Here is a 26,653-nt window from a genome sequence, read left to right on the forward strand (position 1 = left end):
TTGTGGCTTTCAGCACAACCAGTTAAAATTGTCCAGAAAACCCAAAGTGTTTGCCCTGAGTTCCCAATTCAGTGAGCTCTCACCTGTACCATTTTCTGGATTCCACATGACGATTTCATGTTCAGTGCTGTTTCCACTGCTGGTGCTGGAATCTCCGCATCTCTTACTAAGTAAAGACTCATTGTGGTGTTCAAAGATCTGTGGGTAGTTTTCAATAAAAATCTCTATGATAGACATCTGTAACACAAAAGCATGGAAACAGGGTACTCTTTTTCACCTGCAAATATGAGTCATGTATTCTATGTGAACACTGGACATTACAAAAAACACAAATTCTAAACAAAATTCACAGTTGACATAAACATATATGAACCATTTCCTGAACTACGGTTACACTTTCAAAAGTACTAAGTAATTTGTCAAAAATACTGCCCTTCAGAAAAACAGTATTTTCTGTGTCCTAGTGCAATAAAATGCTAATATTTTAATAACTTCTGTGTTTAAACAGCACAATTGTCTATATATAAGGGCTAGGCACAATAGCTCAATGACTAAATCATCACCTGACATGTGCCAGGATCTCATATTGGTGCTAATTCACGTCCTGGCTGCTCCACTTCCCTCCAGCTGTTTGCTTGTGGCCTAGGAAAGCAGTAGAGGATGGCATACAGCCTTGGAACACTGAGCCCATGTGGGAGATCTGGAAGAAGCCCCTGGCTTTGGATCAGCTCAGCTTTAGCCGTTGCAGCCATGTGGGGAGTGAACCAGCAGATGAATCATCTGTCTGTCTGTCTCTCTGGAAATCTGATCTGCCTTTCCTTTTCCCAGTGAGTCTACGTAGGATGTTTGAGGTGATGGTGTGCACTTTCACATAACTGGTGAAGTACTCAACAGAAGAAAATGTGTGTTATATTGAACTTGGGAAGAGGAGGTTTTTGTGGATCTTTTGACACGAATGGAGTCAACTACAAGGGAAATGTCTGTTTCTTCAGCTGCAATCCTTCCGTAACTACTGCCCTGCTTCACTCTAACATTACACCTATGTCAGCTTGATAAGAGCTGTCATTGTACTGGAGACATTTGGGTCTATTAAGACGATTTAAAACTTTGACTCATTTTCATTCCAGTAGCATAGGTAAGATGGAAAGCGGCATTCCACTGAGTGAGCTACAAGAAGGGTCACTGAGTAGGGGAATACATGTGCTCATTTTGAACAGGCCGTGTCACTACTGATCTGAGGATGCTGTTGTTAACACTACTGACTCTACTCAGCTGAGAAGGCTTGATAAAGAAACTGTGAAATTCAGGTGTGCTTGGTCCTCAGTGATGAGTGACAGAATGCATCTCAGATTGACCACTTACTAAAACCCCCACATTCCCTTCTCTAATGTTATATAACATTAGAGAATGTTACATAACATTCTGCTTCCCTGTGCTTTAACGCCTCATGTTTCTGTTTCCTGCTTTGGAAAGAAGTGATTCACTGCTCTCAATTTCTGACTTACCACCACACATTCCCGCATCTCCAAATATAGAATAAGTGACCTTGACATTCAGGAAGGATATACAGCGCTTTTCATTGTAAAATGCGGTTCATCACAATGGAAATGGGGCACCTCATTACCTGTTTAACTATTTCATTTTCCATTGAAGCGATCTGTGATGTACATTTCCACAGTGAAAACACACTTGTTGTAATGTAAAAAGCTAGCTTGGGTGCACTCATCAGGTTGAAGGAGGCATTGTTGGATATCTCATGCAAGCACAGACATAACTGCCTCAGGATGTCCACATTGCATGCGGGCAGGTGTTCTAAGAGCCTAAACACGTACACACACAAGCAAAACAAACAAATGCAGTCACTTCCCTGCTGAAGTGAGAGACAGAAAGAGAACAAAATATTTCAAATTCCATTTTCTTAATAGTATCACTGGGGCTTGGGTGGGGCGAAGGAGAGGTTAAAATTATGTTTTTTCACTTGAATAACTTTGTGAATGTCCAGTTTACACAAGTCTTAAAAGTGGCTGTTGCATTCCAGAATGTGCTCAAAGCTTACTGAGGAAATTTAACAGCATTTGAGTTGCAAACATTTTACCTTGTAAGGTAAAACTGAAGCAATGATGTCTCAAGGCAACAGTAAAACAATGAAGCAAAACACATTCAAGGTGTGAATTCAAGCGAAACTGATTGATGTCAATTCTTTCAGCATACACAGAATTATCCACCTAATTAGCATTGACAAGTGGATAGTGAGATCAACAAAGAGCTATTCTTACAGCATATCTCTGGGATCAGTAAGTTTCCGCTCCATTCATGTGACATTCAGTACAGTGTCAATAATTCCATATCAATACTACTTGGTGTGAATAAGAACCCAGTGGGTGTGGTAAAGTCTACCTCTCCTCCGATTCCGGTCTTTGTGTGTGTGACTACATGAATCCCCTTCACAGCGCACATGCTTGTTGTGGTTAAAGCACAAGCTAATATTTTTCTCTAACTGTGTTGGCTATATTTGGAGACATGTCTGGATTAGATGTGAATATTACCACCTTCTGATTTCTGCGATTTCCACTTCATCCTCATCAAGGACACCAAGCCAACTATCGTAGAGTTCCATTGTAAAAAGAGTTCCAGGTATGATCCGAAGACAATCCTTTCCAAGATTAAAAAGTCATAAAAATTTGATGACAAATATGGTTTGGAGAAATTGCAAAGGTAATATTTCATTGTAATATTCATTTTAATCAGCACTTTCTAGAAACTCAAACTGTGACCTCTATAAAGCTTAGGCTGCAATTTACACCAATGTGTATATGCAGAAAGGGGTACTTTAATTTCTTCTAAAACAAGATGTGTAAAACCAGGGTCTGAGCAGTTTCAGGAGAGAAGGCAAACTCCCTTATTGTCTAAAGGTTCTTTGGGGCATGATTATGGCAGTGTGTTGAATTGCTTCCAAAAACAAAGTCAGTGATCCCTATCAGAGGAACAGGTCAATCCTTGGCTGCTCCACTTCTGTTCAAGCTCCTTACTAATGTACCTGGGAGAGCAGTAGATAACTGTCCAATTGCCTGGGCTCCTGACACATTGGATATTAAGATGGAGCTCTAGGATCCAGGCATTAGCCTGGCCCAACCCAGTCCAGCACAGTCCACTGTGGTCAGTTGGGGAGTGAACTAGCATAAGTAATGATGATGATATGTGCGTGCAGATGCACATTTTTGTCCTTGTATGTATGTTAATTTACTTGAAAGGTGAAAAGATGAATATTTGAACAACAGAGTAACACAGGAAGAGACAGAGGCTGCGAGTGAGACTTTATTCCCCATATAGCCATGCTGGCCAGGCCAGAGCAGGGCCATGTGAAACCAGGAGCCAGGAATTCTGCCATGAGTCACTGCAGCATCTTTTAGTGCCTTATCATATGCATCAGCGAGAAGGCTGTTTTGAAGCAGATCAGCTACAACCTGAACCAGGGCTCCTATGGGATGGTTGTGTTGTAGCCAACAGCTAAACCCCCTGCACCACAATCCCAGCCCTATCTATGTCTCCTTCAATCAGCATGTTTCACATAAAACAAATACAAACATATCTGCATTCCTTGTGCATAGTTTAGCAAACTAGGAACAATGTGAAGAAACAAACTGCAAGTCCTTTTATGCCTTGAATGTGTCACTGATGAGCAATGAAGTCACTTTGCAGGTAGATTCTTTCCCTGTTTCCCAGGAAATGCCCCAGGTGTATGTGAGAGGAACTCTCCAGCTCTGAATTACTAGGAATGAGTTTATTTGGGTGGTTCTTGGTCCGCTGAGTACTGCATTTCTGTGAGTAGGATAGATATCCCCTCTCGGCTTCCTTGGGTTTCAAAGTTAGTAGATGTGGTATGTTATGAAAGCCACACAATGACCCAAGGGGAACACAGAAAGTTGCAACTGCACCTCTGCTTCTAGGTTGCTCAAAGGCAAATTCAATTTAGTGCTTGCATTTATTTGTAGTCTGGACCAACTCTCCAGGTGATTCACATCGTATTTATCCAGAGTCACACTACAACATTTCCAGAAGGCTAAATGCCACATCTTTCAAAAAAAACCTGTACCATCAGTGTGCCTTAGAAAGGGCAGTGCAAACATGTGATTGCCCAACCTAGAATATATTGTCATGATCTCAGCATGCTGCAGGTGGCTTATATGACACTACAGAATGGTTTCTACTTGTCATATGGCATTATTGGGGGGGGGGTAAGAAAGAAGCAAGGATAATGAGTTTCCAAAAATTTAATATGTATAATATGTAATAATCAGCAGGTTTTGTTTCACAGTTGCTAAAACTACCAACAATTCAATTTTTCTTGTTTGATTATATCTCCCTGTGGAAATCCACAATACTTGTAATTCCTGTGTATACTTTAAAACAAATGTACATTTTATATCATTTAAGCATTTTAAAAAATATTTATTTATCTGACATGGAAAATTACACAGAGACAGAGTTTTCCATTTGCTGGTTCACTCCTCAGATGACCACAACAATCAGGGATTGGCCAGATCAAAGCCAGGATCCAGGAAACTCATCTGAGTCTCTCACAAGGGTGCAGAGACCCACTCTCTTGAGCCATCTTTCACTGCTTCCCAAAGTCATCAACAGGGAGATGAATGGGAAGTGGAACACCTAGGATTAGAACCATACACAATGCCCCTATTGCAGGTGGTGCCTGTACCAGGCAACAATGCTATCCCCTCACTTGAGTTTTAGAAATTTTTTCTCAATGGTCAGAGACATTGAGAAGGAGACACATACATAAATACACAAAGTGTGAGAGGGATTCAGGAACAGATGGTGGCAGTAATGGAGAAGGAAGATGGAGGGAGAGAAAAAGAGAGATGCACAGACAAATGACTATAATATTTACTAAAGTATCAAGGTCAGATCCAAAGGTCTGAAGCCAGAATCCAGGAGCTTTATTCTTGTCTCCAATGTGGGTGGCAAGGACATCAATAGCTTTGCTATCTTGTCCTGCCTTCCCAGACAAATTAACAAGGTGCCCCATCAGAAGCAAGACCTTGAAGTGCTGCTCTCACATGGAATGACAATATTCCCAGGCCCAGCATAACACAAGACCCAACACTTTGAGAATCTGAACCTTGTTTTTTTTAATTTTATTTTTTTAATTAAATTTATTCATTAATTACATTGTGTTGTAATTACATAGAATCTGGGATTCTCCCCCCACCCTCCCCCCATGGTGGGTTCCTCCACCTTGTTGCATAACCATATGAACCTTGTTTTGTCTGTCGCATGCACTTTGTCTAAACTTTCCATTGCAGATTGGCTACTATGCAAATGTAACTGTAAGCACCAACAGAGGTCGCTATTGTGGCAACTCTAAGCATTCCTTCTTACACTACTTGTAAAGGAAAGACTTAAGAGACTGGGGCAGTTGGATGATGAACTTAATGACCCTTTTCTTTGTTTCTATGTTTCTTTTGATTTTAGGGTAGACATTTGCTTAATGTAGAAAACTCCTAAAATGGTTTTCAGCAGCTTCCAATGAGGTATGTTTAGGAAACTTTGATGTCATCAGGCGGATGCTGTCAAGTTCAGCAAAGGTAGGATTGTTTTGGCCAACATTCTGTATGAATAATCAAGATTTTGAAGACTCTTCTGTAAGTATTAGAAACTATGACAGCATAATTTTGCATGGCATGTTCAGAGGAAGATAGTGGGAGTGGATTTTGAAAACTAGGAAAGCAGGGCCAGGCGGCGTGGCCTAGTGGCTAAAGTCCTACCTTGAACACCCCGGGATCCCATATGGGCACCGGTTCTAATCCCAGCAGCTCCACTTCCCATCCAGCTCCCTGCTTGTGGCCTGGGAAGGCAGTCGAGGACGGCCCAATGCATTGGGACCCTGCACCCACGTGGGAGAGCCGGAAGAGGTTCCGGGTTCCCAGCTTCGGATAGGCACAGCACCGGCCATTGTGGTCACTTGGGGAGTGAATCATCGGACGGAGGATCTTCCTTTCTGTCTCTCCTCCTCTCTGTATATCTGACTTTGTAATAAAATAAATCTTAAAAAAAAAAAAAAAAGAAAACTAGGAAAGCCTATCAAACATGCAGAATTTGTTCAATAGAGAGAGTAGTTACCTACAATTTGGAATTTCCAAGGTGTTTTTTAGGTTCTTGGATGCTTAAACACTTGACCTATTACTGTTCTTGAAGTGCCAGGATAAATGAAACCCATCAGAGATTTCATACTGTGCATGGATGACAACAGAACTCCCCCTACCTTTGATGCGGCTGCCATGACAAGTGGAGACTCATTCTCCCAATTTAATGTATGTCCAAACATAATTCTTTCCTTGAGACACAGAAATGGTTTTATGTTGTCAATGTTTTGAAAAATACCCTTTGTCGATGGCCCATTTTGCCTTAAAAAGTGAAGCATCTCCTGCGAGGAATAAAACGTAAACAAATTACAGGACGTTTCACAACCAACAGCCCAGAACATGAACTGGATCTGTAGAGGAACAGACACAGTGCGTGAATCAACATGGCAAGAGCTGACTGATGGGAAGAAAGGAAATCTGTTTCAGTGTCTCCAAGTATATTTTCCAGTCATCCATCTAATCAATGCCCATACGCTGAATGGTTTTGAATGTTGATTTTAACCTCATCTTCCTCTTCCAATAAATCAAACTTTTAAACCAAAGTTTTCTTCTTCAAGCTTTCAGTGAATCAATCTCTACTGTCTACCCTGCTGTTACTATTTCCAAAAACCTGTTTCTTCCAACTAGGAAGATATCATTGCCACTGTTATTGACATCAGCCCATCCTTATCTAAATAACTATGGGCTGCATTCTTACATTCGGTGGTTGCCTACACTCATCTAAAACCAGGGTGAAGGCCCACATATGACAGGATGCCTTCTTTGACTGCATGCCCATTATACCAGATTTTCACTGCCTTCTACATCTTAATGCCAACAGAGCAAGATGTGTTTCACAAATATCACAGGGAATTTGTCATTTATTAGGCTATTTATATTTTATGCCTGCAACATAATGTATTACCTGGTACTTTTTCAGCCATTGATGACATCATCTTGATGAGGACCCTGGGAGCTCCTTGAACTTGTGAATGGAGTAAGGTCTGGGAGAACATACAAGATGGACCTAGTCTGATAAATTCCTTCCCACCCAGGAGACATCTCCTTATGTACAGGAGAGAGCAAACAGATACACTGGGCAATCAACCAGTGTGCATGCTATTAAAAGTCCTTGTTGGAAATAACAGGGCCAAGTTCTGAGGCCTTTATTCAACACATTCTCTCATGATAGAAGTATGAATACATTTGAGAATAATGTGTTTAAGCATTTTGAATACAAACCAAACTCATGTGAGAGAGGTTGTGTGAGAAGTCTGAGTCATCCAGACACAGGGAGTAGAGGAACACTTCAAGCAAGAGGCTGCAAATGAGGGGCTGTGGACACAGGGAATCAGATATGCACCTTTCCTATGTCAGTGAGCAAGTCACTGGATGCCACTGCTGAAACCAGTGAGACCAACTACCACTTTTCCTGTTGTGTTTCAAGTAAGACTGCAATTCCTAATCAGACTGTGCTTGTTTTTGAGGTCACAATAAGAGAACCTGTCAGCCAAAGCCAGGGGCTGACAAATGATTGTCACATTTGAAACAGAGTTGCATGAGGACACTTAATACCTCAGGTTCTCAGCGCTCAGGAGGCATAACAATCATAATGCTACCTACCAAAATGACTGCTGTAAGATCATTCATTTGAAGCCTAACCAGCTGTGCAGTAGCATCAGTGTCTGGAGACAGGCCGTCCTGGCTTGCTGTAGCGCCCAGGCAAGACAAATAATTTCTAAAAAATGCTGAAGACAAAATGAAGTGATTAGATTACACCTACAATGACAGATTTTCTTTCTACATTTTCCATTTGACAAATTTTTTTGAGGGGGAGGTCAGGGTTAGAAAAGTGAGAAACCGAGTCCTTTCCACATACAAGTTCATAGCACCTGAATTAGCTAGTTGCATCCATGTGGCATTATGAATATTCCTCCAAATTACCTGTAAGGTGCCAGGCAAGTGTTTAGTTTACTGAATAAGATGCCTGAAGCCCATGTCAGAGTACCTGAGTCTGATGTCCTCCAGGTTTCAATTGCAACTTCTTACAAATCTAGGCCCTGGCTAACAAAATTAAGTTTCTGCTTCTAGCAAACATAACATAAATAAGTCCCCAACTTCCAGCTCCAGTCCTGCCTCTCACAAGGGTGACATGGATAAGATCCCAACTTCCAGCCCTGACCCTGACCCTGCCTCTCATAGGGGTGACATGGATAAGATCCCAGCTTCCGGCCCTGACCCTGGCACAATCATGGCATTTATGGAGTGAAGAAAAGAACAGGAAGCTTCTATCTCTGTGTGTCTTGCTCTTTGTGTCTCATCTCCTAAGGATGAGGATGCTTTTCAAGCTCAATTATTCTGGCAGCGATACTTCTCAAGCGGTTTTTGGCTTTGAATCATGAACACCCCACATTGGACTGTATGTATATCCTGCTAAGCCTAATCAGTGGATTCAGGAGTCAGATCTGATTTGAAAAGTTCATGTAGTCACACACACCAAGGTCAGAATTGGAGGAGAGGTAGACTTTACCACACCCTCTGAGTATAAAATGTTGTTACACAATAACAAAAATCAATTTAGCACACTATCCAGTCACTTTGGCCCAAACAGAATCGATCTGAATTCAGTGCCAAAACTTGTAACTCTCCTTCAGATCTCCCACCAGAGATGGGAAGTCATCATTTCTTGGGCCTCCAGAAGTGATGTGCTTTCTGATAAAGATCTATTTGCAATGCATAAGGACACGCCAAGAAATCTTCAAATCACTCATTCACTGCTGCAATGGCCACACATCAAGGGATGTGGCTGAAGACGGGAACTCCACCTGAGTCTCCCACGTTGGAGGCAGGGGCCCAGGGATTGGGTAACCCTCTGCTGCCATCTCAGGCACACCGCCAGCAAGGTCTATTATCATTGGAGCAGCTGGGAGTCAAACTGGTGCTACAACGCGATTCCAGCACTGTAAGATGCATCTTAACTCACTGTGCCCTTACATCTACCCCTCAGAAGGCAATTTCTGTAGATACCCAGGTTTATACATGCTTAATTTTGTTGGGAAAATGCATAGGACATCTAGAGCTGACAGAAGTTCTAACATTAGAACAAGCATAATCCTAAACTGTGCTGGATTCTGATTTCAAACCATTTCTCTCAGGCTGGTTCTGTTTCTTCATATTCATCCTCCCACAAAGGGAAGACCTTGGTGTCAGAACACCTTGGTGTTAGAATCCATTTGTGTTCTGATTTTGTTCTCAGGAATGCAGATATGTGCTGAGAGCAGGCCATTACATCTAATAAAAGAACTCACCACCTCTACGCTGGGGTCTTGGCTTGCCCCGGCATGTCAGGATAAACTGCAGTTTTCCATTAGCTAAGATCTCTGGGATGGACTCCAGAAGGATATGGGGAGAGGTGGGCTTCCCTGGTGCGGACTGACGGATGGAAGTTCGATAATAGTGCTCCTGAATTGTGTACGGATTTTCATGGCCTAGGCAGAGAAGAATCTCATTTTATATCAGGCTGATGGTGAGAAGTATAATCAATCACACCGGCTGTCAGTGTGGGCACTGCGCTGGTGCAACTCAAGCTCCCCTTTGCCTATGGAACAGCATCATGAAAAGAAAAACACACAGGTGTCCTATAGAACATAAGGTGAAATGGGGAAGTTAAATGAGGACATATATATCCATCATCTGCTTGAGAAAATGAAGTTCGATTCCATTTTCATTTCATACCAAAGGAACAAGTCCAAGAAATATCTTTCATCTGCACCTGTAAAAGCAGGTGACAAACTTAATTTTTGCTCCTTCTATAGTAAAAACTAGTGCATCAAGTCAGAGATCAGGCACCTGTGTCTGCCGTGGAATGAGCTTGTGGCATTTCAGTTTTAAATGGGTGAATGACGATTGCAAGAGGTCGTCTCCATTATGAGAGTGTTTAAACTTTTCGACAAACATGGATATGCAGGTTTTTTAAGTGTAATTTTGAAATAATTAATATGTTTTTATTTTCCAGAACACTTACCCATGAGTGGGAATGGGGCCTCGGTCTTGCCATAATGGACCCACAGCTGGTAATCTTTTTCTGAGCCCTTGGAGAAAAAAGGACTTGGCCTCAAAACATGTTTTCATCAGAGAATACTTAAACACGTATTTCCAGAGCATTTCTACATTACCAAAGAAAAAAATAACTGGGACCAGTGCCAATGCTATCTGATCCACAATTCTGCTCAACAAAGTGGCCTAAGGGTTAAGGAATCACATTTATGCTATTACACTAACGACGACAAGTCTACTCCTGATCACTGTTTCAGTCATCAGCAGACTCCTAGGAGAATGGTATGATTTCCTTTTCCATGACTCTGTTCATGTACAAGTACTGCCTGCCAAGACTGCCTAAACAAGGTGACACCTACATGACATCATAAGCTCAGCCATTCAGAAAGAACAGGCACAGGACCAGAAGGCCAGGAAGAGAAAGCACAACTAATCCATCAGCTTCCATTCCCACAACTCTTACCATGGAGATGGTCAAAAGGAGGGTTCTCAGCTGGAAAAGCAGGCCACAAGAACGTGACTACCCACGCAACTCTAGAAATGCCAGTTGAAACCAGCACATCAGTATCATGATTCTGTTCAACGTTTTAATTCCTTTCAGGAGGGAGCAAGCCAAAATGAGACTCACAAGGAGTAGCCTGATGATAGCCTCGATTACTCAGGAAATGCACTAGCAGGCATGGAGGCTCTCTCACAAACATCCATTTCCATACATAGAGCTTCACTGCCTAAAAATTACTCAGGAGCAGGAAGATCTAACGAAACTCTTGCTTGAAGGTATGGAACCCTTATGCTGCAGTGCCTTAACTGGCACATACAGATACAAATGGGATCCGCTCATCTGTAAATTGAAATTTCTTTTTTTCTGACGAGACTCCAAGAAAAACTCTGGCCATTAAATAAAATCAACTATATTTAAAGTCGAATCTTTGTCATCAACCCCATTCATACAACTCACTCTCCTCCAAGGCCTAATTCTTCTTCAGAGTTCACATACATTACTCATTAGACTCCAGTGCAGAGGTGTATGTTTTACTCAGTACACAGAAACTCAGCAATTCATCCTTCTTTCAAATGTATAACTGACTTGTGCTGCAGTGAAATAATTGGTTTCTTATGCCAACTCTGCTTGCCCTGGAGACTTGAATACATTAGAAAAATCTTGAATATCAGAATAGTATAGAGCTTTCACAGTTATAGGGAACATTTTCCAGGAACCATACTATCAAATTGTTGCTTATTTTTCTGCTGATAGAATGGCAAGCTCTTCAGTGACAGGATGGGATTCTGATGGTCCCAATATAAACGCCATTGCATCCTTCAAGGGCACCATAGGCTTTTAGTCACTTCTCATTTGTGTGGAATTTTCTCTTCATCTCAAATACTACATATACATATTAAAAATCTGCTAATTGGGCCAGGCGGCATGGCCTAGCGGCTAAAGTCCTCGCCTTGAAAGCCCCGGGATCTCATACGGGCGCCGGTTCTGATCCCAGCAGCTCCACTTCCCATCCAGCTCCCTGCTTGTGGCCTGGGAAAGCAGTCGAGGATGGCCCAATGCATTGGGACCCTGCACCCGCGTGGGAGACCCAGAAGAGGTTCCTGGTACCCAGCTTCAGATTGGCGTGCATCGGCCCGTTGTGGCTCACTTGGGGAGTGAATCATCGGATGGAAGATCTTCCCCTCTGTCTCTCCTCCTCTCTGTATATCTGACTTTGTAATAAAATAAATAAATCTTTAAAAAAATCTGCTAATTTCTATCAGGAAGAACAACAATAAAGTCCACACCTATGCATCTGTCAAAATGCAGTCACTTAAAAAAGGAAAGTGATGGGCTAGAAATCAGGAAACTCACTACCCACAACAGAGGGTGTGGGGTTAAGCCGGGACACTGGATCCGGGACACTGCCACTGGATCCTCTCGGAATCCTGAGGATGTGCATCCCAACACAGCACTGATGGCCCATGTATCTGGATTCCCACCACCTACACAGGAGAACTGGATGAGCTTCTCAGCTCCAGGAATGAGCCCTGCTATTGTGCTAAGCATTTGTGGAGGTTGTCCATAGTAGTGAACTCTCGACTATGTGTGCCTGTGTGTCTCTGTTCCAAACAAAGGAAATCAAACATGAAGCATACAAGAGGTGTTTATACACATTCCCCAGAAGCCCAGCTTTCACTCACACCTTACCTTTGCTGAATTTTACAGGCACAGGGCATGTCAGTCTCAGGACCAGTATCTAAAGCATGACTCTATTCATATATTTTATGTCAAAATTCACAATAAGAGGATTTTTAGCAGGTGGATAAGATCCTTGAGAACCGTATCACAACACTTGGGTTTCAATTCCAGCTCTAGCTTCCTGCAAAGGTACACTCTGGGAGGTAACTGAACATGCTCAAGTAATCAGGTCTTTTCAAATACTCAGGGTTCATCAGTTATATTCCTGGCTCCAGGACATCCTAGGGCACTCTAGCCTTCTGGAGACTGAACCAATGGAAGGGAGAATGTTCCTTGTATCTGCTTTTCTCTCATCTTTCTGCTTGCTTCTCTCCCCCTCTCTGCCTCGTTATTTACTCTGATTCTCAAAACAAACAAAAAAATCAGACCTGTACTTTAGGGATCTTCATGCTGAGATTATGAGACAGAGCAATCGGGTCAGCAGTTATGGAATCAGGGGAATGGGAGTGTACAGAAACAGCAATCCAAACACATGTCTACTATTTTCATATTAGGACATTAAAAAGCTGACAAAATGCTTTATACCTTTGTGAGATTCAAATTAAAACCTGTGGAAATAGTCATCTGAAATTATACTCATGTTTTATTAAACTATGCCTTCCAGCTCATGCAAAGTTTAAAATCAAAGCATAAGAGCAATGACCACACGCAAATATCCCTAATGCATTCTACCCCATGATTTCATGTTTCTAGGGGCAATACACATTATATATGCAGTTGGTCCCTTATGCCTCATAGTACATCATACAAACACACACACTGTAGGTACCCATGTACCAGTAGTAACATGGAAATACATTTATCAAAGATCAAAGTTGTTATTTTAAAGCAGATCTCAGGTTACTTACAGTTAATCCTAGCCCTGGCAATGCCATGTTGATAACATCCCTGGTGGTGTCTAAATTATGAGCTGCTAAAATGGCAGACTGTAAAAGAGAAAAGGAGAATATAAACTGGTGATATGGAGAAACATTTCAGCATATAATTACACAATTATAAAATCCTTACCCAGTTAAAGGACAAGTTTGAGGACTATCAAATAAAAAATAGAAAGTGCCAATGCTGAATAATTTATTTGCATCACTTTACATAACTCAGAGCCAGGAGAAAAACTTTCATTAAAGTATAGGAAATAGTTTAATATGGTATGGAAAACATAACATAGGATCAAAGAGAAAGAATGTAAACTCAGGCAGGACCCATAAAGGGACTGATTCTCTGCAGCAAAAATTCTTTCCTTCACAGGGAATTGTTCTGCAACGAAGGTCTGGTCCCTCTCCTTCCCCGGCTGATTGCCTGTTTATGTTCAGACTGACATCATAGACAGAATGTTCAGTCTTGGTCATGTGAGATTAAGAACCGACTGTGGAGGACATTCTTGCTTACTAAACCACTTTGTAGGAAGCATCCTCTACAAAGACAGGCATCACACCTACTTAAGATTTTCACTCCCCATATTTATTGACACTGTGAATCCACAGTTCAAGAACAAAAATGCTCAATATTTAAGTCCTATTTTTGAGCTACCTGAAAGCCCTTCCACAGAAATTTGAAGCTCTGCATTATCCCCTTACAGATAATTTCCCTTCATTTTGAAGGAGAATCATCTTTTTAAACTCACGCAGATCATAAAATAACGGTTTATCATGATATATAGAAGCATTACATTCAAAATAATCACTACCAGGATACCTGCCTCTCCTTGTGATCTTGATATCTTTGTAAACAAAATAAATTCAAGTAAAAGGGTTGGTGAAGATGGATGACTAGGAAAGGTTAGCAAAGGAGATGAGAGTTGGTTAGAATCCAGAGGTAGAAATTCTGCAGAAGCCACAGACACACCACAGAGCAGTTGGGATGGTGAGGTCAAGCAGCAGTGGGAGGACACACAAAGCTGGAAACTGGAGGAAATGCCAGAAGCAGAGACAGAGATGGGAGCAGACCATGGTGTCCGGAATCACGGGCAACATTATCAGATGTGGAGTCTTGCACACCCCGCTATTCTGGGTTCAGACTGCAGCCAGAGAGGAAGAAAGACTCCCAGCAGGTCACTGCAGGGAAGGCACACACAGTTTTCCTCATTCTACCACAAAACAGCAGGACCAGAGGGCACAAGGCACATTTAGATGAGAGGGGTGGACCAGCTGTCGTTTAGTTAGGAAGGAACTTGGAGGGGATGGACCAGCATCTCATGGTGGCTGTGGTGGCTCTAATGCATGCCTCACTAAGCACAAGCAGTTTACTCTACACAGAAGAATGTAATTCTCTGATTCTGTCAAGAGGACAGGTACCCAACTGGTGTTGAACCTGGGCTAGTGGCCAGGAAGGGGGTGGTGCACAGGTCTGGAACTGTGAAGTGCCCAGATTCACACCCTTCTACAGGCCGTTGGCACAGGATACCAAGAGAGGGCCTTCATAGGCTGCTGGTGCTGGCAATGCCTCTGTTCTCTGCAGTCAGGGGAGACTCAAAGACCTGAGGTGAGCTTCAGCACCCTGTGACTGTTCTAACACAGTACTGCTGAATTACTCCACACCAGAAACAGAAGATACTGAAAACAGGATGGGAAGCAGGAAAGACGTACACACAGGTGATCAGTAGAGGAGGCTTAGACTAGTCACCAGAAAGCATGTGGAACAACAGGCAGTGGAGCAAAACGTGTGCAGAAGAAAATATCAGCTAAAACATCTTTTTTCAAGATTCGTCAAAAAGTGCCATTCAGTAGTGAACTGGAAACATCCATTTTCAGGAGAAAGAACTTTAGGAACTCAACATGCACTAGAACTGGAATGTACTATAGGAAACGGTTGTTTCTGTGAGATAAAATTAATGAACATTAGAAGGAAACAGAGCTCCCAATATGAGTGAGTAGCATTGGTGTTGCATGAATATCTGCTGCAAACAACTCTGTTGAACTTTTTCCCCTGCAACGGCATTTTGTGTGATCTGACACTGGCATAAAACACAGAGTACATCTGTTGTGTTGGTCACACCCAATAACATATTGGCTAGTGTACCCTAACTTCAGAAATCAAGTGGATCCCATTGAAACTGCTCCTTCCAACAGCATTGAAAAAATGAGGCAGACACACTCTGCTCTCCTAAATGCTTCATCCCTTCAGAATACTATTCAGTTCTGGCAAAGTAGAAGTTAGGTGTAAGTAGCTCAGAGCAGTAGCTGACCCTGGAGTGGGTCCTGTCCCAGAAAGGGAGCATCACAAAGTGACTATCAACTGGAATATGAAAAACAGGTGGAAGCATTGTTTCAATTGGTGTTTAATTTCCAGGTGAGGCCTGGACGGTGGCTGCACAAGAATATGATTTTATTTAGGCTTGTGCAGGTGTTCAAGGATTAAAGGGTACACCACATGTAACTGACTTCAGAAAAGGCACATGAAGACACCTATCTAGAGGGACAATGAAAAGAAATTTTTAAAAATCCAAACAGGACAAAATGTCAACCAAACAGGCACATTTGGGTTACAGCCTATACGGTGCATGGCATACCCATCTCTAGTTTGTACATTGCATTCTCTTAAAATATTCCATCAAAATAAATGAAAGTATTTTAACAAACATGAAAACTGAAAATGAAATCATCATCTGAAAGTAGTAAAAATCAGAGGGATTTATTTCCCAGAATACTGCCTTAGAAAAATAATGTTTTTAAGAAATGAAATTCTATGGATATTCAACAGGAGATTCTCGTTTTTAGCACAAGCACTGAATCACCAGATTCCATTGCTTCACATAATCTCTTACTTGATACACATGAAGTATTGCATGTATATCTGAAGATACATTAATACAAGGTTCTTCTATCACGCTCTCACTAACCCTCCAACACTCCCAGTTCCTCTCCTCTCCTCTCTTCCTCCTTTCTCTATTTTTCACTCCTGTCACTTTTTCCAGCCCTCCTATCCCTGTGTCTCTTTCATTATGGCTAAGTCATATAATTGTAGTTTAAATTTTTTTGGTGAAAAGCATACTTACACTGGAAGAATTATTAATATTACTGGTAGTGATTTTAACCAGAGTATTCTGCAATCCATCCATCTTCTGGCTTTGGGTGATTGATCTAATAAAATCCATAAAATACACAAATAAATTAGCCAATCATTCTTTTCAAATCAACCCATGTTTATATATATATATATATATATATATATATATATATATATATATATATAATTCATTATATGTGAAAATTTTGCTTGAGTTATTGAAGACACATATTTGTAGACTATGCATGTCTATGCTCATATATCTGTAGCATTTTTACTCTTATAAGATGTATCCATGGAAAACATCTGCATTTAGAGTGCCTTACCAAGGTCAAAATATGGGTAGGAAAGTAATTTGGGAAAGGAACATGTGGTCTTGAAAATAATTTGTGTGATATGTCAACTGAGCATTCTTGCCTGCACTGAAGGAACTGACATCACCAACACACGACCTAAAAAGGGTAACAGGCAGTGTTGCTGCGAGACTCACCCAGCACAGCAGCCTGGATTTACGGGAATTTACTATATACTGAGGACCATGGTTGCTTCATTCAAAAGGTTTTAGGCAGAGAAAGAATGAGGGGTGCATCTAGAACTTCCTCAACAATGAATATATCCAAGGGAGAAACAGTCTGAAGATGATCTGAAGTGTTATTAAGGAGGTTTCATGTGGTGGCATTGTTTCCAGAGATTATGTTCTCTGATCACAAACTAAAGACACAAAATGTGTATCCTGCAGAAATACCTTTCCAGAAAGCGATGCCATTTATCCTTCAGTTCCACAGACCTGCAAACAGAGAAGAGGGAGAAAATATTACACTATGTGAAAAAATTGATTCCATGTGATTTAGAATTTCAATTTAGATAAATATATTAGCAGGCATTCGACAGCAACAGTAGTTCAGGTGTAAGTGCTACTTTTCCCTGCCCCTACACGTGGGCTCTGGATGGATTCTGCTCTTCCACAGCAGAAACTGATCTGAAACTAAAGCCCGAGTTTCAACAGTGGGATGCTTACTCAGTGACCACAGGAAAGTTTCCACTAATTAAACCTGAGTGCTCTTGTATTTTGAAGTGTTATATAAATGTAAAATACACTATGACTCAGGTTAAGTCCAAATGAAGAAACTACCATGTGGATGAAATACTCAATTCAGAAATAAGGATATAACTTGTGGGGGGTGGGCGTGTGGAATCCATATTACTGTAATTGTTCATAGGGATTGTAGAATTAGCGTATGTTAAACAAATACATAGGAAACATTTTTCAGAAGTATGTGTGAGGAATGTCAGCTCTCCTACTGCTAAAAGACAAATGCTTAAAATCCTTTCTGAAATATCATGGATGTATCTGCTAAGGATCAAACACGCATGGACTTATAAATTGCTAGCATCAGAACAGGTATGGCTAACTACAGATCACATAAAATCGAGCACTTGTGAGACTGGGTACATTCACCATCCTGTGCATGCAAAACTCTGTAATAATATTTTGTTACAGAGTATTTTCATTATCCCAAGAATAAACTCTGAACTCAGTAAGCAGCCATCCCAATTCCCCACTGCCACCAGATCCTACACCACATCATGTAATTCCCTCAGCACCACAGCGTCACGCACTAACATCTATACCTACAAGAGGGTTTTCCATTCCCATTTTCACCAATCTTGAGAGGCATGTTTATTTTTGCAGCATGTGTTTTTAACTTTATGCTGATGAAACTTTATCATTTTCCCCTGTTGTGGTTCTGTATTTCAGGGGATATATAATGGAAGTGTAGTGGGGACTGATCCATTCAGATATGGAGACAAAGCACTCTGTGTCTCTGTGCATACAGACCAGAGATGGACACCCAGTGAAAGAACTGAATACATCCAAACAGTAAGCTGATGGACTTGCTGACAATGTCCATGCCTGCATTGTAGGGAAACACTTCAATAACAGCATGATGGACTTGTGACTGTTCATGAATGACATCCACTGTACTAGAGGGGAAATCAATGGGGAAGACAGAGACCTTGGGGAAGGGCACAGGCAACCCCAGAGCCTGTGTCTATATCATAAAACAAAATAAATTTTTAAATGTAATAAAAAGAATGTGAGAGACAATCAGAATTCCAATTTGCTGGTTCACCTCCTGATTGTCTACAACTACCAAGTATGTCTCTGGGAGCTGAGAACTCAATGCAGGCTCTTCCTGTGGGTAGCAGAACCCCAGTGCCTGAAGACAACACCACTGCTTCCCAAGGTCTGCATTAACAAGAAACCGGAGTCAAGGTAAGAACTAGAAGTGGAACCTGGGTTTTCCAACATAGGATAGAAGTTTCTTAAGTGCTAGGCTAAACACTCATCTTGTAGTTTTTTAAAATCACTGTTGTTAACCTAGATACGCAATCCAATTTTGAATACATTGCCTGTAATTTGACAGCTGTATTAAAATGAATAAAGCAGTGTAAGGGGGTGGGGGTATGATGAAATAAATGCACCTCACTTCAAGGCAACTAATTTAGGTCCTGGCTACTCCACCCTTTCGATCAGCTTCCTATGAATGCATCTGAGAAGTAGCCTGTGGTGGCATAAGTGCTTGTACATCCACCACTCACAAGTGAGATCTAAAAGGAATTGTGAGGCCTGGTGCCAGTTTGACACAGCCACAGCTGTTAAAGGCATTCAGAAATACACCAGTGAATGAAAAAAAACTTTGACAAAGTAGAAGACACACAAATGCCATGACTGAAGGCATTGCGAGTCAGTGGTAATTATAGAATCAGATCAAAATATTTCCTTTTCCCAAAATTACGTTTGTGGGGAATTTAATTACACATCTGTATATTTCCTGGGCTAGGCAAAGATGACTACTACTATTCATAAAAAAAAGTGATATTACAGGATTCAGAAGTGGTACTTACGAGAACTTAGCCGTAAAATTTTGCAAAGGCCATCCCAACTTCAGTGATTTTAATTCAGGACTGTCACCATGCTCCACAGTATTTTTAGCAAGCCATATGTTGTTTATTGGAACCCGGAGTTTGATTTTGAACTGCTTTTTGTACCTAGAGAAAGATTATCAAATGAGATGTTTGTTTCTTAAATGTGATGGGGACAGCTCTTTCCCACATATTCCCTCTTAGTGCACAGTACAAGTGAGGGTCAGATGGGCCACTGCTGGGTGTGTCCTAAGTGAGGGATGACCCAGGGCACCTACAACACAGATGGGCCATTGCTGGGTGTGTCCTAAGTGAGGGATGACCCAGGGCACCTACAACACAGATGGGCCACTGCTGGGTGTGTCCTAAGTGAGGGATGACCCAGGGCACCTACAACACAGAAGGGCCATTGCTGGGTGTGTCCTAAGTGAGGGATGACCCAGGGCACCTACAACACAGATGGGCCATCGCTGGGTGGTTTCCTTTCTTAATACTGAGTGCAGTAAGTACACAGCAAACTCTGTCTTAAAGATGTTACATTTTAAAAAATGTTACATTTTAAACTCATTCCCTGGTTATCTATATCTTACTGAATTCAACAGTATTGTGGGGAGTTGGAAAAAATCCTTAAATACTACATGAATTATTTCCAAATAAGAGAGACAGACTCAAGTCTTGGAATAGCTTTAGTGCGGAAAGATTTCAAATACATTTGAATCTCGAGTTTTTAGAGCAGGAGTGGGGAGCATCTGGTTCCCAGGCTGTATGAGGACAGAAAAGTCATTTGGGATAGTTTGGTCAAGGCAACTGCAGGCTGGATTCAAAATGCAATAAATTCATAATTTTTAATGTTGGCACTTTGACTCATTCAATCAATGATGTTATAAATATTCAAATGGCCCCCGGCAGAAAACAAGTTTCTTCACCGCTGTAATAACCATAGCTTATTTCAAATTTCCCTTCTTAAGGTCTGGTTCAAACAACGTGCCTCAACGATTGTGGCTAAGGCTGTACTGCCATAGCCGACAGTCTACAGCCAAATCACAACCACAATGCAAAATGCATCCGAGCCGAGTGCTCAGAGTGTGATGAGTAAGTGCAGAAAACGGCTCCCACTTTTCTGCTACAGTCACAGGGTGATCAGCAGCTTCAGCAGTGTCCTTGCTGGACAAAGGTGTGGCCCAACCCAGCTTCACTTTGACATGTTGTCTTCCTCACTGTCAACTCTAACTTTCAAGTGAATTATAGAAGCAAGCAGTGACAAGCCTGAAGAAAGATGCTCAGGGTTCAGGGCACAGCAGTGTAGGACTCTTGGAGTCCATCTAATCATGCAACACAGGAGACCTCGTGTGGAAAGACCCATAACATCCTGGAGGAAGGAGCCTTAGCACAGCAGGGCCTCTGGTCACCTGAGTCAGGCAGCTTGGGGCACTCAGTCTAGAACAGGCGGCTGCTTCTCATGCCAAAGGCAGTTTAAATGTTGCAAGGACTCCTCTCTGACACTTTACCTTATTCTCTGCACCACGTCTATCCTCCTATAAGAACACAGTCTACATTTGCCAGAACCTTCAATTATCTGCTTGCTATTTTATCATATGTACGAATCCCAAGAAAAGAGGAACCCTGACCCTCCTATTCTTGATTGCATTCTCTACAAGCAAAAGATGCAGAATAAATCTTCACAGAATAATTCATAATTAAGGGAGAAGCCCAAAACATTTGCAGAGACCAAACTAAACCACTCTGTTTACTTAGAGAAAGTACACAAAAATGATTTTAAACCAGGAAAGCATGCTTGGAATGCACCTACTTGTTGTTTGTAATGAGCAGCACATCACTGTACAGAAAGGCATGACGCTTCTTGACCTGGTTATTACTGGCCAGCTTCACAGGTCCATGCAGCAGGAGGCGGCGTTGGGGGGGCTCCGGTGAAGTCATGGCTGCTGGGCCATCAGTTTTACAACCACGGTTGGGCCTGCTCAACATCAAACATCACAGAGCCATGATAAAACAACTGACAGAATGAGCTTTATGCCAAACATTTGGGGTGACACATGACCAAATTATAGCCTCACTTTCCCAAAAAAGGATCTCCAACTAAATGTAATGGGGTTCTGTGTTTAAAAGCCTGAAAGAGCAGAGGTCAGAGATGCAGACAGATGGGGAAGACCCTCAAGGGAGAATCTAGGGGAAACCAGAAAACAGCAAGTCAGAGCAGAAAGAAAAGGTGGAAGCCACTGGTCACATCAAATGCTGTGGAAGGTGTGGTGTGAGATCAGCAGGCACTGATCATCGGATTCAGTAACACGAAGGCCATTGGTAACCTTGGACAACCGTTGGTGGAGTGACGGAAGGAGTGCTTGCTAGATAGGCTGGTAGGCAGAATGTCCCCCCATCAACCCACCCAAAACGTAAGTCTTAAACACTATATGATGTAACCTAGGAATGTGTCACTTGCAAAAAGAGAATACAGATTGAAAAAGTGTGAAAAACCTTCACATAGGGTTGACTGCCCTAGTAGGCCTAAGCTAATCAAGTGAGATCTCCAGATCAGAGCTGTCATCCAGCATTTTTTAATGATGTTTGTCAAGACATACTTATAATTGGGTCTCAGGTTGGCATGATTATTTATACACTAAATAGGCTCCCCATCTTACCTAAATCAGTATTCTCATTAAGGCAGTGTGGGAGTGCTAAAAAGCACCAGATCATACTGCAAGTATCTAAATTTTAACACAAAGCCATGTTTAGATGTGAACTACTTGAGTTAGGACCATCTCTAACAGGTGTATGTGGCCATAAAAGTTAAACCTATGGCCTGGGAATAGCACAAAACTCTTTCCTAAACAGGAAAGCTCCTCTGTAGATTGCTTTTCAGGGGGAAACTGCTTCCCATGGAGCTAAAGAATTGTCTCCCTGATGATACAGAGCCTGCTCTCGAGGTCAGCAGTGCCATATCAGCAGAACCTGAGTATCCTCACATGTTATCAACAACAAAATGACCAGTTACTCGCCATCTGGGTTAACAAGTTCACAACTCCTCCTGGACTACTAGTCAGCTTGGGTGATCACAAGTAGAGGATGAGAAGATTACCCAGAACCACGGGCCTGTGGACGAATTCCAGGAGTGGAGTCCTTTTTGGCTCCTAGAAACATTCCCGTTCCCTATGCTGGCCGTAGGGAGAGACGTGGCTAGACTAGCACACAGATGCTGGGCACACCACTAGGACGAGTGATGGTTCTGCAGTAGCCAGGCCAGCCCACCACTGTGATGTCAGAGTTCTAAGGCTCATGCCATAGCTGACCAACTGACAAACTCACACACCAGTCTGCTGTGTTTGGGCCCTGACTTTTGATTCCTCCAATTTAATCTGAGGTAATCATTCCTGCACATGAAGTTGTAAGAAATATAGATGAATAAACCTTTCATTCAGTTTGTCCAAGTGTCAATATTTCCCTAAACTATACCATAATATTATTACTGTGTCATTTTCATAGTGAAATTACATAATACTGTAGATAACAATTAGTATAAGCAACATATGTTTAACCCCGTTTTCTACTCCCTGGCACTAGGTGAATTGTCAGAAGAAGTTCATGTCACTTACAGCTTTGAAGGTTCAAAGTCCGCGATCGTGTTCCCCCCACTGACTCAGCTGCTCTTCCCGGTTCAAGGTCCAGCACCTTCACACTGTGTCCTTGTGCAGCAAGGAAAGACAGATCAGGGCTCCAAAGTGGGAACGAGGTGGGGGACTCAACCCACAGCAGTCTGTTTTCATTTCTGTCACTGAACTCTGGACTTTCCACCCTAAATGCCAAAAAGAAGAAATGGCGTAAAGATGATGCCTAGCTGCTGCAATATTATTTCAGCATATCACAAACATAAAATACTTATTTATCCTATTTCTACTCTTCAGTTCTTAGATGAGTAATGAACTGTCTATATAGGAGAGAAGGTTGCATAGTGGTCATGGCAGGATCGTGGCAATCAAACCATGTGACTCTTGAACCCCTATTCAGTATCTGCCATGTACAGGGCACTGGTAAAATCCACAATTTTATTAAAGTCTCAGTGTCTCCACTCCAAAGCACAGGTGACAGTTTAAGCACCTGAGAGGACTTTCATGAGTGTAAAATAATAGAAAACTTAGCAAGCCAACTCACATTGCACTCTCCTAGTAGCTTCAAGTATGCTTACTGAAGACAGGAAGACAGTCTTGACATAATCAACAATACTATGGATGTTTGTCCAAGCACAAAGAGAAATGCTGGAGAATACATCACACACTACAGCCCAATGAGCAATCACCAAACAAGAAGATGCTGCAAGGCACCTTACAGACAGTGTTTCATGGCCTCAACATCAGCTTCTGAGACAGGAACAATCTGCAAATGGAGAAAACGAAGCTAAAGAGAATCGTGCCTCATGGGGACCAGAGACTTAGAGTTAGTAGAATGAGGACTGTCTAATCTCTAATCCACACAGTTTCCCTACAAACAAGCAGCTTTCCCAGATATAAAAGTGGAAAATCACCATCCCAGCGTGAAATCACACCCTGCTCAGGTAGGTGGCAAGATCATATTCCTGACACTGACCTGCAGCTTTTCCACTTTCTGCAGCTGCATATGACGCTCATTTCCAACAACTTCTTCACAGCCTTGATTCTGCACTCCTCAGTCCTCGTGCGAAGCTTTCTGCTAACTCTCAGACAGCCAGTTTGTATTAGCTCCCAGAACTACCTTTAGAGGCCTGTTACATGAAGCAGTCAGACCCTGGCATTGAACAGACTGGAATAGCAATCAGAAAACAGCGAGTTCTAATCTGTGCTTTCTCTGATGTCTACTCTTGCCCACCTCAAGGGCAGATGCAACACTTTCAGCTAGGGCTCCATAAGTCAACCCTTTACACATCTCATTTACCCTGATTTCCTTCCTGGGCCCTTGTCACTGCAATGATCCTTCCTGCAGCTGGCCCTCTGGACGTCTGTATCTTTGCCTCCACCAAGGAAAGGATCCCCATCAGCTGATGTCAAGTACCATTTGCTCACTGCTCTTTACTGCCCTCTGCTGTCCAGAACTACTTGTAATATTTCACCTCCCAGGCTGTTGGCATCAGACTGGCAACTTCATTCAGATGAGTGAATACTAACATACCAAATTTGAGAATATGACACAAAAGTAACTACATACATGAGCAACATTTAAGAAAATTTTTGAAAAATCCAAAACAGTTTTAAATCTTTGTGCAAGCCTATATAAGGAGCACAAATTGAAGAGAAATGAGGTGTTTAATACCTTAAGAGAAAATGCCTCAATATGACTCCCAGTAACTGTTCAAGACTCACACACACTATAAACATTTATACACACTCTTTTTCTAAGATTTATTTATTTTTATTGGAAGGTCTGATATGCAAAGGAGGAGAGACAGATTGATTCACTCTGTTGATTCACTCCCCAAGCAGCTGCAATGGCCGGTGCTAAGCCAATCCTAAGCCAGGAACCAGGAGCCAGGAACCTCCTCCAGGTCTCCCACATGGGTGCAGGGTCCCAAGGCTTTGGACCGTCCTCAACTGCTTTCCCAGGCCACAAGCAGGGAGCTGGGTGGGAAGTGGAGCCACCGGGATTAGAACCAGTGCCCATATGGGATCCTGGCGTGTTCAAGGCGAGGACTTTAGCCTCTAGGCCATGGCACCAGGTCCTATATACACTCTTATATCTTAGTTGTAAAATGTTTTTCTTCATCAGAAAATTTGTCAAGTTGCTATATCAACAAAAAAAATATCAAATGCAAGAATGCTCCAATTGCACTGAGGTTTCTGTTCCTATAGGCAGTTAAAAATCCAGAAGTCCCCAGAAAAACAATCTTCCTAATGAGCTTATTCGTCACATTATCAACCTAGTTACCATTTGAAGAAGTGTACTATGATTAAGAGCACATATAAAGAGAAGCACAGAGTAAAGTTCTGGCATCAATGATGATGCCAGCTCAGAGACACTGCAGAAAATGCACCCCTCGGGTCTGCGACAACATGACTGGCATTTCAAGCTACAGAAAACATTGTAAGCCTTTCAAACAGGTGGTTTCAATTTTTTTATATAACTTGTATAATACATGGGATAACAGAATCTCAAGAGCTAAGTGGTTTTTCGGTCTGCAGTCCTACTTCTGATTCCTACATTCCCTTATGAGCTGCATTTAAGCAAGCTTTCCAAGAACCAAGTGGCAACACAAGGAACAAGGAACTGGACACTGTCTCTTGTCTGGGATTGTTATCAAGGCACAGCTTGTAGTCAGAACGTGGGATTTACTAGTCTCTCAGCTGTTAAAGAACGTGACTTACCTTCATCGCGGCTACTCTCAGTCTCCTTGCCAAGTCACAAATGCTTCCTGCATCTTCACTGGCCAGCAATGTTTCCCAGTGTCTGGTCTGATACAGCCAGCAAGCAACCTTCCATTTGCTACAAACGTCACACCATCCAAGTGGAGACATCTTTTTTCTTTCCCCAAATGAGCCATGGCCCTGGTTCTGGCAGGCTCCCTGGAAACAGCATTCATAATGACAAGCAGACTATCAACAAAGGTATTCAACACACAACTTCCTTCTTTAACTTGTACCTAGGACTATCTGTATCTATGTGTCTTAAAGGCCATTTATTACATTTTTGTAATTATTAAAACCAGTTCTTTTATTTAATCATTAAAATATAAAATATGATAATAACTACACCTTCGCCTGTGTCACATCTGCAGCTATTTTTGACACACAACTTGCTCCAAGTTAACCTCTGCTAAGGTTTATTTGCATGTAAAAAAATACTAGCCTTAAACCTTACAAAGGAAAATGTAGATTACAGCAAAATTCTCTACCCTCAATGGGCACGTAGATTCTTCAAAAAACCACACAATATTGTCAGGGAAATTATGAAATTAAGTAATTACCTAAGGTACTGACATCCAATTTTCTTTCCTCTTTAAAATCAAAAGCTGCACTTTTTTTAAAGCAAGAAAACCAGGGAAAGAGAGAAGTGGGAATTATGTTTGGTGTGCTCCACGTGTTCTAGTCGCCATTACTGAAACGACATATTTTAGAAGAAGCCACACTGCTGTGCAGCAACGGCTTCAAGGGCCACTGTCCATCAACCATGCAAGAATTTCTTGTCCTGTGCCTTCTGTAGCCATAGTTTCCACAGTGCTCCAAGCAGACCAAGGCCTGGTGCAGCCACATATATGAGGGTCATTGCCTACCCCTAGTGTGGCAGGGCTTCTCCAAGCACTGTGTGC

At 42.0% G+C, this 26,653-nt stretch overlaps 2 protein-coding genes across 2 annotated transcripts; both read right to left on the reverse strand.

The window, feature by feature from the left end:
* Positions 1-6,435, reverse strand: LOC131479007 (rho GTPase-activating protein 20-like). Its single transcript, XM_058659658.1, has 4 exons — positions 6,281-6,435; positions 2,550-2,653; positions 1,625-1,820; positions 1-237 (listed from the first exon to the last, which is right to left on the reverse strand). Exons 1-4 carry the CDS (start codon positions 6,341-6,343, stop codon positions 10-12), a joined length of 591 nt encoding a protein of 196 aa, XP_058515641.1. The 5' UTR covers positions 6,344-6,435; the 3' UTR covers positions 1-9.
* LOC131479004 (rho GTPase-activating protein 20-like) lies at positions 6,381-25,718 on the reverse strand. Its single transcript, XM_058659657.1, has 10 exons — positions 25,713-25,718; positions 23,708-23,754; positions 21,179-21,343; positions 19,351-19,494; positions 17,186-17,227; positions 16,430-16,514; positions 13,287-13,364; positions 10,165-10,231; positions 9,449-9,628; positions 6,381-6,442 (listed from the first exon to the last, which is right to left on the reverse strand). The coding sequence occupies exons 1-10, from the start codon at positions 25,716-25,718 to the stop codon at positions 6,381-6,383; spliced, it is 876 nt and encodes a 291-aa protein (XP_058515640.1).
* Between the last annotated feature and the right edge of the window lie 935 nt (positions 25,719-26,653).

This window comes from Ochotona princeps, unplaced genomic scaffold (assembly GCF_030435755.1).
Source record: "Ochotona princeps isolate mOchPri1 unplaced genomic scaffold, mOchPri1.hap1 HAP1_SCAFFOLD_113, whole genome shotgun sequence".
NCBI classification, from domain to species: Eukaryota; Metazoa; Chordata; class Mammalia; order Lagomorpha; family Ochotonidae; genus Ochotona; species Ochotona princeps.